The 17,079-nt window shown below is 40.3% G+C and overlaps 1 protein-coding gene across 1 annotated transcript in view; it reads left to right on the plus strand.

The window, feature by feature from the left end:
* PTEN (phosphatase and tensin homolog) overlaps nucleotides 1-17,079 on the plus strand; it is a 65,335-nt gene that overhangs the window by 30,605 nt on the left and 17,651 nt on the right. Inside the window, exons 5-7 of the mRNA XM_018558751.1 lie at nucleotides 3,457-3,541; nucleotides 11,846-11,890; nucleotides 14,985-15,028. Coding sequence (XP_018414253.1) covers nucleotides 3,457-3,541; nucleotides 11,846-11,890; nucleotides 14,985-15,028 — 174 coding nt within the window. The remainder of the gene's footprint in view (nucleotides 1-3,456; nucleotides 3,542-11,845; nucleotides 11,891-14,984; nucleotides 15,029-17,079) is intronic.

A 17,079-nucleotide genomic window follows, 5' to 3' on the forward strand; every position in this document is an offset into this window, starting at 1 on the left:
TTTTTTTTTTTTTTGTTTTTTTTTGTGTTCAGGTCTCTTTAATTCCTTTTTCCCAACCTTGTAATGTATGATCTACAAGTGCTCTCTCCATTGCTTACTGAGTGAAACAGGCATTCTTCAAAGAACATTTCTATAAGAGTTTCAAGCCAAAAAGGATTATTTCCTGCCCCAGGATTTGAAGTTTAGAGTATAGCAGTGCTTTTTTTCAAGTACAGTCACTTCAGAAATGAGCTTGGCAGACACCATGAATATATCCCCTATGCTGAAAATACCAAAGGCGTTTTCCTTGGCCTAGCTGTGGTATCCTAAGCACAAAGTGTTCACTGTTGAAAGAGGAGATACTGCTGAAAGTCTGCACCATGACTGAGAACAGACACTGCTTTATATCCCTTGTGCTTGTACTCAAACGTCTCTCTCTGCAGAACCTGAGGAGTTCATTACTGGTTCAGCGTCGGATCAATGTATTTTTTTTGTATGTTAGTAATGTGGTTGTTTTAGGATGCTTCTGATTCTGAGTAACATCAAATTGGCATTGCGCATATTACAACTTTCACTTGTCAGTAAGCAGGTAAGGCGAGGATTATGTCCTTGTTTCTGCTCTCCCAGTACTTTGCAATGAAATATACACATACATTCCTTTAAATAGTTTCAGAATGATGGAAAAGTTATAAGTATTTTTTTTCTTTCTGATCTGGTGTAACTGTAAAATGTGACCTCTGATTGGACATCAGTTTTCAGCTTTTTATTTTAACACGACTACTGATGCTATCTTTACACACACATAATATACTCTGTAGCTTTTTCTTTTTGGTCTTGTGTAAATCACTGCATGGTTCTTCATAAACCTTCATGTGGTTGTGCTATTGGATTGTGATGTATGTTGCCTACTTTGAAATTTGTTCTGACACAAATTCTAAAGTATCCAGTCGATGTTTTTTCGGAGCTCTATTCAAATGTTATGAATCCATTGGATTTGGGGTGAGCATGCTGAATTGTTGGATTGTTCAATACGATTTGGCCACCTGTATAAACATTTTTCTAACCTCAAACTTGAAACCAACCACATCACTCTCTTCCCTGAATGGGCATGGTGACAGGGTCTCTTAGTGTCTCACATGGCCACTTGATACTTGCCTTTACAGCATTCCCCCACCATTCCTCCTCCTATCGCAGCCTCTGCAAAACACTCAGTTTGGATTTGAGTATAGGTGTGAAGAACATTTTGCTATAACAATACAGGTTTTAACACAGCGGTTCTGTTGAAAGGTATATTAGTGTATAGGTCATACCAGATTCCTTTTATTGTGTTTTGTTATTGTAGGTGGATAAATATTTCTCATCATTTCAGCTGAAACCTTATTGAGCATTGGAAATGTTCATCTATGGCTGGGCAAATCCCAGGAGCCAGGTTGTCAATGTTTCTTAATTACATCTGACACATAACTGTTGAGGTTTTGTCTAGTTGTCAATGGAGCTGGCTCCAAAAAAAAAAAATATATCCTTCTGGCTCCTGAATTCCATATGGATTTGTCCACCCCGATCTATGTCACAATGTTTGTTCTGGTAAGCTGGCACTCGTTTTCTCTCGCTTTTTTTCCCCCCGGTATAATCTTGTAGTCATTAGATACCATATTTTCAAAGAATTGATCATCTGTTACAAATTACATGGTGTATTTAATCAGTTTAGGGTTCTAGATGAATGTCCCTGCGTCCTGCCCTGAATTGGGTAAAACAAGAAAAAATCAAGGGTTTTTCAATCCCCTCATCAGGCCACATGTACACATACGAACGCAAATGCACATTTAAACACACACACATCACAGTGCATGCTGGAGTGCAAGAAATAATTCTAGGTCCGTATTTTATGGATAATGCTGAATAGAAGAGCTATAAAAGCATTGAAATCATGTGTTGATTATTTTGGGTTTGCGGGAGCTCAGTTTTGAGGCTTAACATATTTGGCATCTATATACTCCATATACTCAACATAACCTTTATCTATGATTGTTATAAAGACATTGGAAAGCACTAAAATGTTTTGTGTTTTTTACTGACCGTATAGATTTGATAGTTGTACAAATATCATGCGACATAAAAAGTTGCAACTACCACTGTTGTATATGGCCTGTGCGTTCCGAAAAATCAATAGTTGGAGTTTGAAGTAATTTTCTAGCTTAAAATTCAGATTTTTAATGTGTGCGGAAAAAAAAGTTGCTCGGGTAGCGAAGCGCTAAAGACCGGTTCCTGTCCCAACTTTTTATTGATTTGGCTGCAGTTTTTTTTTTAAATGACAATGCCGTTCGTAACTTGTAAGAGGTAAAACTCTGCATCTCCTCTAGCACACCTTTTTGTTTAATGCATCTGGAATTTAAACTAAACTTCAGTTGGGCTTTACATTTCTTCAGTCTCTGCACTCTGCTTACTACTTCAGGGTCTGTTAGCACTGCTGCTAAGTAGGGATCAGCACAGGTTCGCACTGAGCTTATACATAGAGAAGGTACATGGGCCATCCGCTCAATCAGCTTTGGGTTGAGGCATGTCCCACCTCTGCTAACCATAAACGGGGGCAGAATGCTTGTACTGACATCATACACCAGGGATGGCCAAACTCTGGCCCTCCAGCTGTGGTGAAACCACAACATCCCATGAAGCATCTCTCTTTGGGAGTCATGTCTGGTGTTGTGAGAATCTTGCAAAGCCTCATAGCCACTATAGCTTGAGGACCGCAGTTTGGCCATCCCTGTCATACACCTTATGTTGCCACATGGTATTATTGGGTAAATGTAATTTATCTAACATAGCCCTGTATCCCAATAGGGCCAGTGATGTCACCGCGCCCCCGCTCCTTTGTTTACATCACGCTGCAAACAGGAAATTCTCAGCCTGCAGCTGATTGGGCGGCACGGAAGAAGCTTCCTTCCATGTTGTGTGGGACTTGGGTTTGGACCAAGTCTTATCCGAACCTGAGCTCATCCCTACTGCTAAGCAACTAGTAATAGAGTGAAACTATGTTTTGGGACTCATTTCTAGCCATTGATCATCTGGTAAGGTAAGGGCTTTGTGTGTTGACAGTGTTCACAAATCATTAAGCCCATTACACAGTTTTTTTGGTCTGTGGGCATGAGTTTTGGCTGGTTTGTTATTTTCAGGATTTTTTTGTGTATATATCTATCCCCCTCCCTGTTTTAACTTGCTGGATGTGTTCAGGGCCAGTGATGTAGAAGACATTGAATCTAGAAACAGCCAGGCATGTACAATTTTCAGAAGGACATGAGCAGCAGCCTTTATTGTTTCGACAAGTTTCCTTTTAATTGTATCATTCTATAAGTGATGAGTTGTTTTTTTATAAACATGGTTCTCCCTCTGCTTTTGTTTATTGGCTCGGTAATGAAAATGTTCTTCCCTATTTTAGCTCATCAATGTAATTTTGTTAGTTACCTTGACAGAAATCTTTAGATATTTATCCAAACATAATTGCCATGGGATTTCCAGCAGAAAGACTTGAAGGTGTATACAGAAACAATATAGATGATGTTGTAAGGTAAGTGTCTGTGCCTTTTCCTAAAATGTATTTTGTGTTTTTAATTTTATACAAATGTGGTTCCCATGTGAGGAGCTGATTGGGTTAGCATGTCTACATTCGCTGGCACAGACATCAATGTAGTAATATTTTTGTTAAAAATCATTTTTGTTTTTTAATGCAATTAGTTTAAGTGCCTAATCTATACTTACTGTTAGCCCCAAACATTAGATAATGTAATACCCTGAACATTAGAAGTCAGAGTAAGGACCAGCACTAGAATACAGCCATGTGTTCTATATGAACATTTAGCCCTCGTTCACACCTGAACGCTTTGTAGCGCGTTCTACGCTCGACGAACGCCCTACAAAACGCTCAAAAATATAAATCCCATTGTATTCAATGGTCTCGTTCCCACCTTGGCGTATTTCCGCCCGTCCCTAACGCGCTACAAAACGGCCCACGCCTGAAAAGGTACAGGTACTACTTTGGGCCGTTTTGTTGCGCGTTTCCATTGGGATACAGCCAAGTAGCCTTCGGAAACGCGCAACTTTTTTACCGCGAATCGCGGTTAAGAAAAACGCGTGACAGACGCGCATATGCAATACGCCTAGGTGTGAACGAGACCTTAATGTCAAGAAGCATGCTGATAGAGAGCAGAGGGAGGAGCTCATGAGACTGACTGACTCCTATTCCTTCACTGTCTAGTTAACATCTGGTTCCAGGGTGATCACTAAGCAGAATTGCTTAACCGCAATAGAGAGCAAACGTGCCCGTGCTGTCTGGCAGATCTGCGTTACTCTATCAACTGGGTGGATAGAGATGCATGTCCTTTGACAGAAGAGTTCCCATAGTTGTATTTAACATTTGTTTAGCTCATTGTTTGAAATTCGGCTGTAACTTGTTCAGTTAAAAGTGCCTCTCTTCACTCCTGTTATCGCTGTCTTCCAGCTGATCATATCTCTTTATTGCCATGTTGGAACGCTGACGCAGCAGTTCTCACACAAAGATATGAACAGTGCTAGCTTGTAGAAGACTACACATTTGCATTTTTAAATGGATTCATCTGTGTGCACATTTGTCTAGTATAACTCTACAGGGTGATGATATGTGGGACTGTTGAGCTGCTCAGAAATCTCATTTTCCATTTCTTCAATTATGAATTGCTATTGTACATATTTTTTCCTCCTTCTGTTAAGAAAAAAATAATAATTGTACCTTTTTGCTTTTTTTGTAACCAAATGGCTGCAAGTGAACTAGATGTGACCCAGATTGCATTGTCTAAACAACTTCCTTCATTTTCTAACAGGATGTGTAGCTATACAAAGGCACCAAAATGCCATCCATGGTAAATCGCGTCATTAGGCTGGTGGTTCCTGCATGCCTTTGTTCTAGCTATAATCAAACTAGGTCTACTTAGAAGAAGATTGTCTCACTTGTGAATAGGTAGTCTTATTCTGCATTGCGCTGGGATTAATGTTTGTATCGGGGTGTTCTGACCCAGCCCAAAGTGGCAGCATTTTTTCTGGCCGGAACTGTTCCAGTAACTGACGTTCCCATATAAAATCAAAATTTACTGCAAACGCCCAATAAATGGGAGTGTGTACCTGCATGTATGGAGGGTAATTGAAGTTCTATCTCTTTGCAAGCTGGTGGGCTTTCCATTATACTCATTGGATAAAAAGCCATGCCATTCCATTCAGAGTACATGCTCAGGGTCCAGCCATAGAGGGCAATATTGGGTGCATGTGCCAAGATAGGTTCCGTCTAGAGCTGCAGCTAACGATTATTTTAAAAATCGATTAGTTAGCACACTGTCCCCAGGCTTTTCAATATTGCCAGTGCTATGTAGGCTGAGTAGGTAAAACACCTCTTTATGGAATTTACTTTTTGTCAGGAAAGGATAATGGAATGGGCTAGGGAAGTTATTTGTCATCCTTGAAATAAAGGAGCAGCAGCCTTCAGATTGAATAATAGCATTGCATGTAAGTTGCTGTAGAATTCATAAATATACACTTGTCCCCATAGTTTTATCATATCCACATGACATTTGTATACATATTATTCATCTACTTTTAATGGTTAACAGTCGCCAGTAAAGGAAAGCTTTGAGGTGATGAAACAGAAGTGTGTGGAGGTGGTGGACCTAGTGTGTCTAGACAGGAGCGGGGGTGTGCTGCAACACATTTCTGAATACCCCAGCCATGTCTGATGAAGAGGAAGTAAAGACCTTTTCTGCTGCTCTAAATTTAACTGCTTCATGGCCAGGAGAGTGCAATAGAAACTTAGCAGGCCAATAATGACTGGACTAGGCCATGGCATCCTAAGGCCTAGTAGGTTGAAATTAAACTTATCATGAACTAACAACATTGAAGATATTCCTGGAAAACCTGATAACCAGTTTTCTATTATATTCATTCATTGCTGTAGTCTTGCTAAGATACTTGGGGGTTATTTATAACTGGCCAATATTGTTGTTTTGCTTCATTTCGTTTACAAACGTGATCTGACAATGTTTTTTAATACCTCCCTGGGCAGATTTTATACTAAGGTCTCGTTCACACCTAGGCTTATTGCATATGCGCGTCTGTCACGCGTTTTTTACCGTGATTCGCGGTAAAGTCGCGCGGCCGTCGCGCGTTTCTGAAGGCTACTGTGGGTAAGACTTCACCCACTTTTGTTGATGACCTTTCTAATATGCAGTAATACCTTGGTTTACAAGTAACTTGGTTTGAGAGTGTTTTGCAAGACAAGCAAACATTTCTGAAAAATGTTGCCTTGATATACAAGCAATGTCTTGCAATAAGAGCAAAATTTTGTAGACAAGCACCACCGAATAAGGCTGTAGCAGTGCGAGCGATGAGTCTAACGACAATGCAATGTCACATTGGATAGATTCCTTAAGGTTTCACGAAATAAAAAAAGATTCCTTTGAGTCAAGAGATAGCAGTGATCCCGTTAGTAATAGTGAAAGTTGTCCTACACAATAATCCTCCTCTCTCTTGTTCCCCTCACACCAGCCACGAAGGTAACCGGAAATTGGTTTATTTTCCTTTATATTTTGTACAGTATTATATTACAGTACAGTATTGTAATCATTTGTATATGAATATTTTTGGGTTGTGGAATGAATCATCTGAATCTCTGTTATTTCCTATGGGGAAATTCGCTTTGATATACAAGCGCTTTGGATTACAAGCATGCTTCCGGAACGAATTATGCTCGTAAACCAAGGTATTACTGTATTTTCAATGAAAGGAAGGTAACAAAAACTTTCTGTGTGGTATTTTTTTTTAACCTTTTTTTTTATTTTTGTGGCATTTTGCCAAGTGTTTTTTTCTCCAGTGGCCATATAGATATTGTAACACTAGTCCCTGGAGGGCCACATGCAACCCTTTGGTACTTGTGTGACCCTTGGGAACCAGTAGTAGTTTTGTCTACTAACTGAGGTTAGTTAAGTCAAATGTTCATTAACCAGTTGACATCCGCGGTGTTAAACCCCCTTCCCATCCAGGCCATTTTTCAGTATTCAAGACTTTTATTTTTTACTTTTTTATGTTACATTTTTTTTATTTATATTTATTTTTTAGCACTTATTGTTATTGCTATTATTATATAGGGGGATAACAATCCCCCTATATAATAGAAAAGGCTCACTGACGGTCCTCTTTATGGAGACATTAGGGGTCTCTAGGACCCCTAATATCACCTGTGGACCCCAAAAAAAGCAGATCTCTGCTTCATCAGCTTCATCAGCTTCTTCTCTCTGGCTATAGCAGCCAAGATGACTGACAGGTGAATGCGGAAGTGATGTAATACACATCACTTCTGCAAAATGCAGCAGTGCCATCCGTCTGTTTTTTTACTACGGGCGGACGGCAAGAGGTTAAAGTGGCTTCTGCTAGTGAAATGGTTTTGGTCCTTTTTTTTTTTTTTTCTTTTTCTTTTTCTGTCCATTCCGGTTTTTTATTTAGGCTCTTGTAGTCCGTGTTCACACCTAGCTCAAAACTGAACACAAATATTCCCATTGTTTTGTATGGCCCCTATTCACATCTGAGTGTTCTGTAGCAAAAAGCCTGTCACTGGAGAAAGTACCTGAGCTACTTTTCTGTAGATTTCTGTGCTTTTGGCCCCATAGGTTTCAATGGAAATGCCTATAAATGCGCAAGCATTTTGTAGCACAATCAGCTGGAAATGTGTGTAAAGATGCTTTCAAAAACACCAACAAACGTGCGCTGATGTGCGTGCAGTTGCGCTTGTTATAAGACGTTGAAATGCTGTCGCCTAGGTATGAATGGAGGCTTATGCCCCATTTACACCAGATCTGTTGGCATGCGTTTTTCAACATGGTTTGAATGCACCTTCAATGTCTTTTTTTTATGTTTTTACAATGGATCTTGCTGAAAAGCGTATCAAATGTAGTATCAGTAATTTGTATGGATGCTGTATGGCGCGCAGATGTGGGAGAATTGATTTGTAAAGGAACTGTTATTGGATTGATCTGTCCGTTTCCTATAACGTCCCAAGTCTCCAGTTTTTGGTCGCTCTTTCAGCAAGCGCAGTTAGACAATCCACTATTTCCAGTCTCCGCTTTCTGTAGTCTTGTGTACCTTGAATGCAGTTGTTCTATGTAGTTATATCCTAAGAAATCCCCGTTGACATATGTAGCCTGTCAAAGATTACAAATATTTTATGGCTTTATAGTTATTAGTTAACACTGGCAATAGTAAATTATACATCAACAACATAGAAAATATAAAATTGTAATATGTTGCCACCAAACTGTTGCTTAGTTATTCAAGTGCCATATAGGTTAATTTTTTTTTTTTTACCACCAATTCTCTCTTGCTCTGCATGTTTTGTGGCTAAAACTGCTTCTTCAGGACCACATGCTTATATTAAAAGTGTTTTGATGAGACCAATACAATAGACATTAATCCCCAACCAAATGCATAATAGTATACAAATATTGCAAATGTCCACCCATCAACCATCATGCTAGTAATACTTCATCCCCCTCCCCAGCAGCGCTACTCTACCAAAGGCCAGATGCCCAGTGGGTTTCCACAAAGCCCTGAGGACAAGTTCTTGATCTGTGCAGTGTGTTCTACCCTGTTAGGGGATCAGCCTGCTTTTCCAAGCATGGGGTCTTAAAGAGCTGTGGCTTCCAAGACCTTCCCATTACATTTTGTTTGGAAGATTTTCCTTTCTGAGAACAGGAAACAACCTGTGGAGTCATGGCTCCCTCCTGAAAATGCAAATTAGCTTTTTCCCCTTAACAGGGAATTGATTGTTAAAGTAGTCTCTGCCCACTGTAGACGCTCCAGTCATCCATCCCAATGAACAAACCAAGTTGATCTTTCCTTTAAGGATTTCATCGACTGTCAATTGGATTCCATTCTAAGGTGTCAGTTTGAGTTATTTAGTATAATTGTCTGGCCTTTATTGGCAGTGACTCCAATTTTGAGCATCCATGTCAGAGTGGATTAACTCTCTTAAGAGACCATCTCGGGGTCAAACTCTCATACCCCTGAGCTTTTGGAACACCTGTGAAAAGCACTTCTTTACAGCTGCAATGTTCTCTTGGCAGCATCTAAGGTAAAAGGAACGTTAAAGTTTACGGCACCTTTTAAGCGTAGATGTTCTGTCCTTGAAGATATCTTCCCTGATACCTGTTGTTGTCAGAGTGTACATCTAGCTCAGTGCAGAAGTTCTGTAGATGGGGCAAAACACCACCAGGCTGAAGACTTGAAACCAAAAGGAAGACTGGGATGAAATTTGGAAGTGCCAATGGGGAGGGTGGGGAGAGTGCTGACATCACAGTCCTGGAGGGGGATTGCTTTGGCAGCTAAGATTGCCATTGTGGGTTAATATGCAGTGCATACAAGCAACTGGGGTTCCTTTTAAGGCAAGGACCTTCATTCCACCTTAAAGTGACATTAAACCCTCAGATTTTTTAACATAAACCAATACTGTAATGTGTGCCTTACTGTAATCCATGGTAGTTTCCCTTCTCTTTGCTGCTCTTCCTTTTTAAATCCTCATGTCTTCTCATGCTTGGGGAGAACTTCCCTTTGCAGCTCAGGGCCTCTTCCTGTAGTGCTGGCTCAGGTTACAAGCCTATACAAACCTATACACAGACACCGTGTATCCATTCCTGAGACAAGGCAGTCTGCTGCAAAACAGAAGTTCTGCAGAGCATGAGAACAGATACAGATTTAAAAGGAAGAGCAGCAAAGAAGGGAAACCATGGATTACTATAAGGCACACACTACAGTATTGTTTTATGTTAAAAAATCTGAGGGTTTAATGTCACTTTAAGCTGGTTAGTCTGTTTCTTCTGTTCATGTTCTTGGTTTACCTGTTTGATTTCATAAGCTTTAAGCCCACTAGTTTTATGATTGGTTGCCCTGCACTTACTAGATGAGACCCATTGCTCCTTCTCCTTCAGGTAGTTAGTTTTACCTTCTAGGATCATCTGTTCTGGTCTGGAACACCAGGTCCATCCTTGGTGTCATTCCCTTGGTACTGATGATTTTTCTATTTGGTTGAGTCTTCTCCATCTAGCCCTTGTTCAGGTGTTGATTCCTTCTGCGCTTGTAGCAAGATACCACATCTATATTGAAACTCTTCGTGGCTTGTGTTCATTTTTCAGTTGGACTGCTTTGGGACGTCCCACATGACCAAGAACTTGTACTTACTGTAAAATCTTTCTAGATTCCATTGAAGAACACAGGTTCCACCCCACACTGTTTTCTGTCCTAGTTTACTGCTTGCTTACAAAACATGACGGTTGGAGGCAGGGTTGTACGAGGGACGGTATAACATTTTTGTTTGCAACTGTCCAAATCTCTGAAGAGCTGCCTGCGCACGAACCTCCCATAGACTTGAGTAGGCCTTAGAAGTAGATTGAGGGAGGCTGGGTGGATTTTTTTTTTTTTATTGAAGTTGTCCTTTTATACTGATGCATACATGGTTTACAGCCTACCTGCTTGGTACCCCAGTCCCTTTTTGTTAACGGTCTGTGCTGGGAACCCCCCTTTTTTTTAAGTAACATAATGTAGAAGTATTTATAAAAGACAGCAAGGACTTATAATGGGTATATTTATATAAAGCATGATGTATCTTAGTGCAGTATAAGGAAGGTTTCTCTCTGCCACCAAATTCAGATCTACCTTGGAATGTTGAATCTGATCATGCAAGCAGAGAGAGGATGTTTCACAGGTTCCCGGAAACATACCTTCTTAGCACAGCAATCTGGAATCCAACTCTAGTGGGTTACACAGAGCTCGGATTAAAGACTTTCACCTTTTATGTAGTGACTGTGATGCAGTTGAAATGTGTTCACTCCGTTGCCATCTTTTCGGATAGCATTAGCAGTTACCAGATTGGTTCCACTGGTACCTGCAATTGCTCTTTAAACTTGATATGAGGGAAATACAGGGGCTGCTACTGCTGACCACCTTCTGGACTTGCCTCAGAAATAGAGGAAGTCTTTCAATCGTTTCTGTGAGCACAATCTAATTTTAAATCGTGCAGACTGAAGCAATGCAGAAATGAAACTAAAACTTGAGTAAACTGCTTATAACAATGAAGACAATGTCATCGGTGGTGTCTAGGATGTGTACAACTTCTGATTTTAGGTGCATTTAGATCCTCCCTTACGAAGGCCCCATTGCTCTGGAGCTGGGACCCACCTCCAGAGTTTGCACGCAATCAGACTTGTCCACTCAGTGCTTGCAATTGTCCTCCATCTTTCAGACTTTATAGTACTAACATTTGGCTGGGAGCCAGCCAGTACAATGACAAAGGTGTAGCAGTGTGGATACTGCTCACAAGAAGCACCAAGATAAGAATCTTCAGAATGTAACTGTGTTGCAGTTGTGACTTTTTTTTAAAAACTAATTTTTCACCTGTAAACCAGATATTTCACTAGTTGTGGTTAGAAAAAGGAGTTGGGTTTGTTTTTGTTTTGTGCTACACTGACATTATAAAAGTGCTTGTGGGTTTTTGTTTACATTAACATTATAAAGGTGCGTGTGTTTTATTTTTTAAAGCATATTGTATATTTTTGGAATGCATGCATATTACAACATGTTTAATCCTTTTCGAACACTAAGTACAACCTTGTCAATACTGTGCATTAGGCGTGAATCATGCCAAGGGGTAGACTGCAATTTTCACTGAAAAGCACACATTTTGCCCATAAATATTTTTTTTCTTCGTTGGCACTAATATGTGAATAAGCAAATTTTACGTTAAGTTTTGTGTATTATCCATTACATTTATTTGCATTGTAATGCTGCTTCATATTTTGCCTTTAAGGTTTTTGGATTCCAAGCATAAAAACCATTACAAGATCTACAATCTGTAAGTATTTTTCAAGTGTATATTTAGAATGCCCACTTTTCCAAAACTCCACTTTCATCTCAAATGGCTTTTTAAGAAAAAGTGGCTTACTTTTACTTTCTGTAGAACAACTAGAAGTGTATTGTTTTACTGACTTCTATGCCCAAAACAATTATTTGTTGGAACCTAATGGAGACTTCAGTTAGCTTGGTTATGTTGGTGGAGTGACGAGGTTAAATGGAATTTTGGCAGGCATTCATGTTACTTGATCTACTTTTAAATGACTTGGAAACAAGCCCACTTCATGCTCTGTGACCATGTGCTGAATGGTAATAGAACGCATGGACAATGTAATGACTTGTGGACGTTTGGGAGAAGCTCCTGGAAATCACACAGGTGGATGTTTGTTTTCCGCCTCTCCTCACAGCTGAGAACAGAGTTTTTGTGTTGTGTAACCCTTGGGGCTTTTTTCTTTTGTAAGGACTGGGCTGCACATTTTGGTGTATGCAAAAAGCAAGGTAAATGTCCACAAATCTCTATATAGATTTCACCATAAAAGCATCCAACATAAATTTCACTCTCCTAAAGTTTTTGCAGTTACGTTTGATCCAACGTGCTCCCAAAAGCCTGTATATTTATTATAAGTATACACTAAATGTGTGTGCATATTAAAAAGTGGCTGCTTATATTTCAAATGGTGAGCCTGCTGACGTTTTCACACAACCTGTCATCCTTCCTGTATGTACTGTATAATGTAAAAAAGGCACTTGTCATTTCGGGTTACTGGAGGGTCCTTGCAGACATTGAGCTTTACATCCTTAGGCTGGGCACACACCTTACAACCATCGCAAGACTTTTGTCTTGCGATGGTTGTAAGGTACTTAAAAAAACGTACGCGTGTTGCATAGGCAGATCGTACTTGCGATGATCGCAAGCCACGCCCCCTGAGGGGCGGGCTTCCGATGACCGCAATGCCGAACGGGCAGTGTGCGCTTGCGCACACCGGCCCGTGCGGCTGTTATCGTACGGACATGCCACAAACCCGCCGAACATCGTACGATGCTCGGCGGGTTTTCAAACATGTCCGTATGTTTAAAGTCGTGCGACCTTACAGTAGTAGAGGTCGCACGGCTTCCACACACCTTACGAACATCGTGCGATCGCGGGATTTCCCGCGATATTATCGTACGATAATCGTAAGATGTGTGGGGACCCTTAGGACACATGTAGCACTCCCTCTTCCTGCTCTCCATGTTCCACTCCCCCTTTTTCAGCTAAATGTTAAACTCTGCTCCTGACTGACCTCTCTTCAACCCCCCCTCCCATCCCAGCGCCATCCTCACTCCTGCACTTCTGTTGATAGGGACCTCTTTTCCCTACGCACACATACAGCAAAAACAGCACCTTTTTCTGTAGTGCTCCACAGCGCATAGATATGTAACCTGTGTTGTGGTGCGCTGCATTATGAAAAACTTTGCAGGTGTTGCAAAATCGGACAGCTTTTCTGTCTGTGTCCTTTCTCTGTGGTCTGTGATCATACTTTAATTTATTATTGCATGGCTTGTGTCTGTCAGTGAGGATACATACCCACAATTAATCGAGGACTGCACAGTGGGTCATTTTGTCAGATTGGACATGCCAGATATCTAATGTAGTGGAAGCAGCATAGCCTGTAGCCTTGAAATATGTTCACTTCTGACTATTTTAAAATGTGTTTGAAAAAGTTTAATCAGGTTCTTATGTGGATACTTTTATCATATGATGTATCATATTTACTGACCTTTAACTGTTGGGGTATTTTTAAAGATGACCTCGTAACATAGTTTATTGCAGATTTCCCTTCATACCGGTTTTATTAGTTCTTGGATAATTTGTGATCCCTGATTTAAACTGATTTATTGAACAAGTTGCACCTCTGGTCCCGTCTCCACTATCCTTTGTGAACCAGCCTACAACCTGCCACTGTGTAATTCTCTACAGTGTGTGCATCAGAATCCCAGGGCTGCCTACTTACTTTGTCATGCCAAAGGTGATCCAGTGTCATCCATGTCCGAGCCCCAAAGACCTGGCCACATAATGTTTTGGTTTTTTTTTGTACAATGTTCATGGGAGTTGCAGTGTTCAGTATCTTTTTTTTTTTTTTTTTTTTTTAAAATTTTTTTTGTTTTTTTTTTTTTTTTTTTTAATTTGCCTTTTTTTCAGCTTTTAAATATAAGTTTAATGCCTATATTCTTACTATTAGCACACTTGCTAAACTTTTGGGATCATAAGTGAGCACTTGAGAAATCAGTCATTCTTACACATATACTAGGAAGGAACTAACAATGGGAAGACACGTCCTTCACAAAGACCACTATCCAAAGTCAGATTTTGAACGTGATGTCCTCTTAAGGAGCCAAGCCAATAATGACATCACATGGCACTCGCACTCTGAGAGCTTTCCAAGATCAATGCCTGAGGTCTTAAATGCATATCCATTTAAATAATGCAGAGTAATGTGTTCTACAAGATTTGGCTGCAAATGGAAATTAGAAATAATTAGACCCTTTTTTCTTTTGTTACTAAATAGATTTAGTTTGATTTACAATTTCAGCACATTTTTGTGAAATGGATACTTTAGATAGTGTTAGCATATGTAAACTTTGGCATTTGCTTGTGAAAGGGTTAGTTCCGCTTTATCACTTTTAAAATAATCTCTGCAACAATTCCACCTATAACAGATGCCAATCATAATGTGTAGGCTTATTTATCTTAAAAACGTGCTTACCCCCCTGTTCTGTTATACTGTATGTCAGGCTTCTGATCACAAGATGCGCGTCTGAGCAACATTTCCGAATTTGTACACCATTTGCATTGTGGAACATATAGTTCGATCACCAATGACTGTAGTTCAATGGCCGATAATCATACTACATGTTTCACAATTCAGTGGGATGGGCTGTACATGTGACTGGATTACAGCATTTGTGTCTGATTGCGGGAGGCAAAGCTGGCCTGGAAGTTTGGGAAGATACTTGGGAAGATGATGCACTAAAAAGTTAAACAAACCCTTCAGGAATTGTGATTTATTTGTTTTACTGTAATCTATAGTTTACCTTTACCTCCTTTCTTACAGATGTGCTGAAAGACATTATGACACCAACAAATTTAGCTGTAGAGGTAAGTTATCTATTTTTGCTGAGACGTTCTAAACCCATCTCACATTGACAGAGCATTTCATCAGCTTCCCGTTACTGAAATAAGAGCATAGCTTTGGTTTTGCTCCTTTTGTTAAAGAACTCCAGGCAACAAGTGATTGTAACACTGGGGATTCATCTAATGCCGCCTTCACAGCTGGATGTCCCACCTATTCTCGTTCTTCCCGCGAATAATAAAAACCCAAGCGTGGTCAGGCTTGACCACTATGAGGTTCATGGGTAGCCAAATTAGTATGGAATTCCGGAGCTAGGATGGCTTATTTTAGGAGCCAGCTCCATTGACAACAACTAGAGAAACCTCAATTTAGGTGCCAGCTGTCATTTTTAGGGAGCATTGGCTTCCTGGCTCCTGGGATTTCTCCAGCCCTGGTTTGCAGTACTGGGAGGAGATACTGGGCAGGTCTGAGATCAGAGACTCGCCAATCCTAAATAGCTAGTCAAAGAGGAAACATCTTGGGTGCATTACTGTTCTATAAGAGCATGTCAGCCCAATTGTCTTAATGTTGCAAGTGGGAATGATTTTAGCCTAGGCATATTTAACCCCTTCGTGACGGGAGACGTATAGTGTACGTCCCAGCACTTTGTGCCTATATGACTGGCCACGTACACTGTACGTGACGAGTTATATCAGGCTTTGTAATGCTGGTAACAGCTGATTCTCAGCAGTCAGTATTGAGGCATTCATTAATGAAATAATCTTTTTGTAGAAGCTACTTCTTTTCAGTAATGAAAGAATGAAGCCGTTACATGCAAATACAGGGCCGCAATTTGCGATCCTGTATTTGACAGCTGAAAATAGCAGAGAGGTAGCAGTGACTCACCTCTCTGCTATTTGTTTTGACAGCTCGAGAGCCCGATGTTTAGGTACATTTCACTCAAAAGATACAATGTATCTTTTGAGTGAAATGTATCAGTTCTGATCGTCTAGGCACGATCAAAGATAAATAAACAAACTGAAAACTAGCTGTCATGAAGGGGTTAAGTTGGCATATTTATTTTTTAGATTTTAAATGTTTTTATTTATTGTATTTGTATTTATATTGCACTGACAATTTATGCAACACTGTACACAGTGCACATTCACATCAGTCCCTGCCCTCAAGGAGCTTTACAATCTATGGTATGTCTCGCATACATACAGAGCCAATTTAGACAGGAGCCAGTATGTCTTTGGAGTGTGGGAGGAAACCGGAGTACCCGGAGGAAACCCACACAAGAACATGCAAACTCCTTGTAGGTAGTGACATGGCGGAGATTCCAACCAAGGACCCCCAGTGCTGCAAGGCAGAAGTGCTAACCACTAGACCACTGTGCTGCAGATTAGCTGGTGTGCGTTTTAAAATTATTAGTGTATTTATTTAATTGAAAATGGTATAATGTTTGCATGATTATTGTGGCACATACAAAATGAATGGATAAAAAAGTTTTTTTTTATAGGTAGACTACGTTCCTTGTATGAATGTTATGGCTTCACTGTTTTGAATGCAGTGTACAATTGTTTCTATTGCCTTCAAAAGATTAGTGTTTGGCACCTGTCATCTCTGAGCCTGATGAAGGGGACCCTGTGTGGCCCCGAAAGCACTTGCTAATGAGACAGCGTCTGTCAATAAATGAGCACTTAATTGCTGTTATCGTTTGGTGTGCTGGTGACAGCTTCCTATTTGGCACCTGTCTAGAACACCGATTATTTGTATGTTTCCAGACATGGCTCTTATTTACTCCCAAACCTTTTCACCCCCTTTTGAGCTTTTATCACTCTGTGACATCACCAGACTTGTAAAATTCCTGTAGGGGCCAATTGCTGAGGAGCTCAGTTCCAATTGATGTAGGCTCCAGAACTAGATCTCCCAAGAACCCCTTTCCCAGTGTGTAGGCAGGCTCTTGGGAGTCTAGGCAGCAGCACTGTTTTGCTGAGAATGAAATCAATGTATTCCATGTGGAGAGAGGGGTGAGGATAGGAAGCATTTTGTAGTTCAGTATTCAGGGCCCGATAATCCTGCTTGGGATATCCAT

The sequence above is a fragment of the Nanorana parkeri genome, unplaced genomic scaffold (assembly GCF_000935625.1).
Source record: "Nanorana parkeri isolate BGI_ZX_2015 unplaced genomic scaffold, ASM93562v1 scaffold356, whole genome shotgun sequence".
NCBI lineage: Eukaryota > Metazoa > Chordata > Amphibia > Anura > Dicroglossidae > Nanorana > Nanorana parkeri.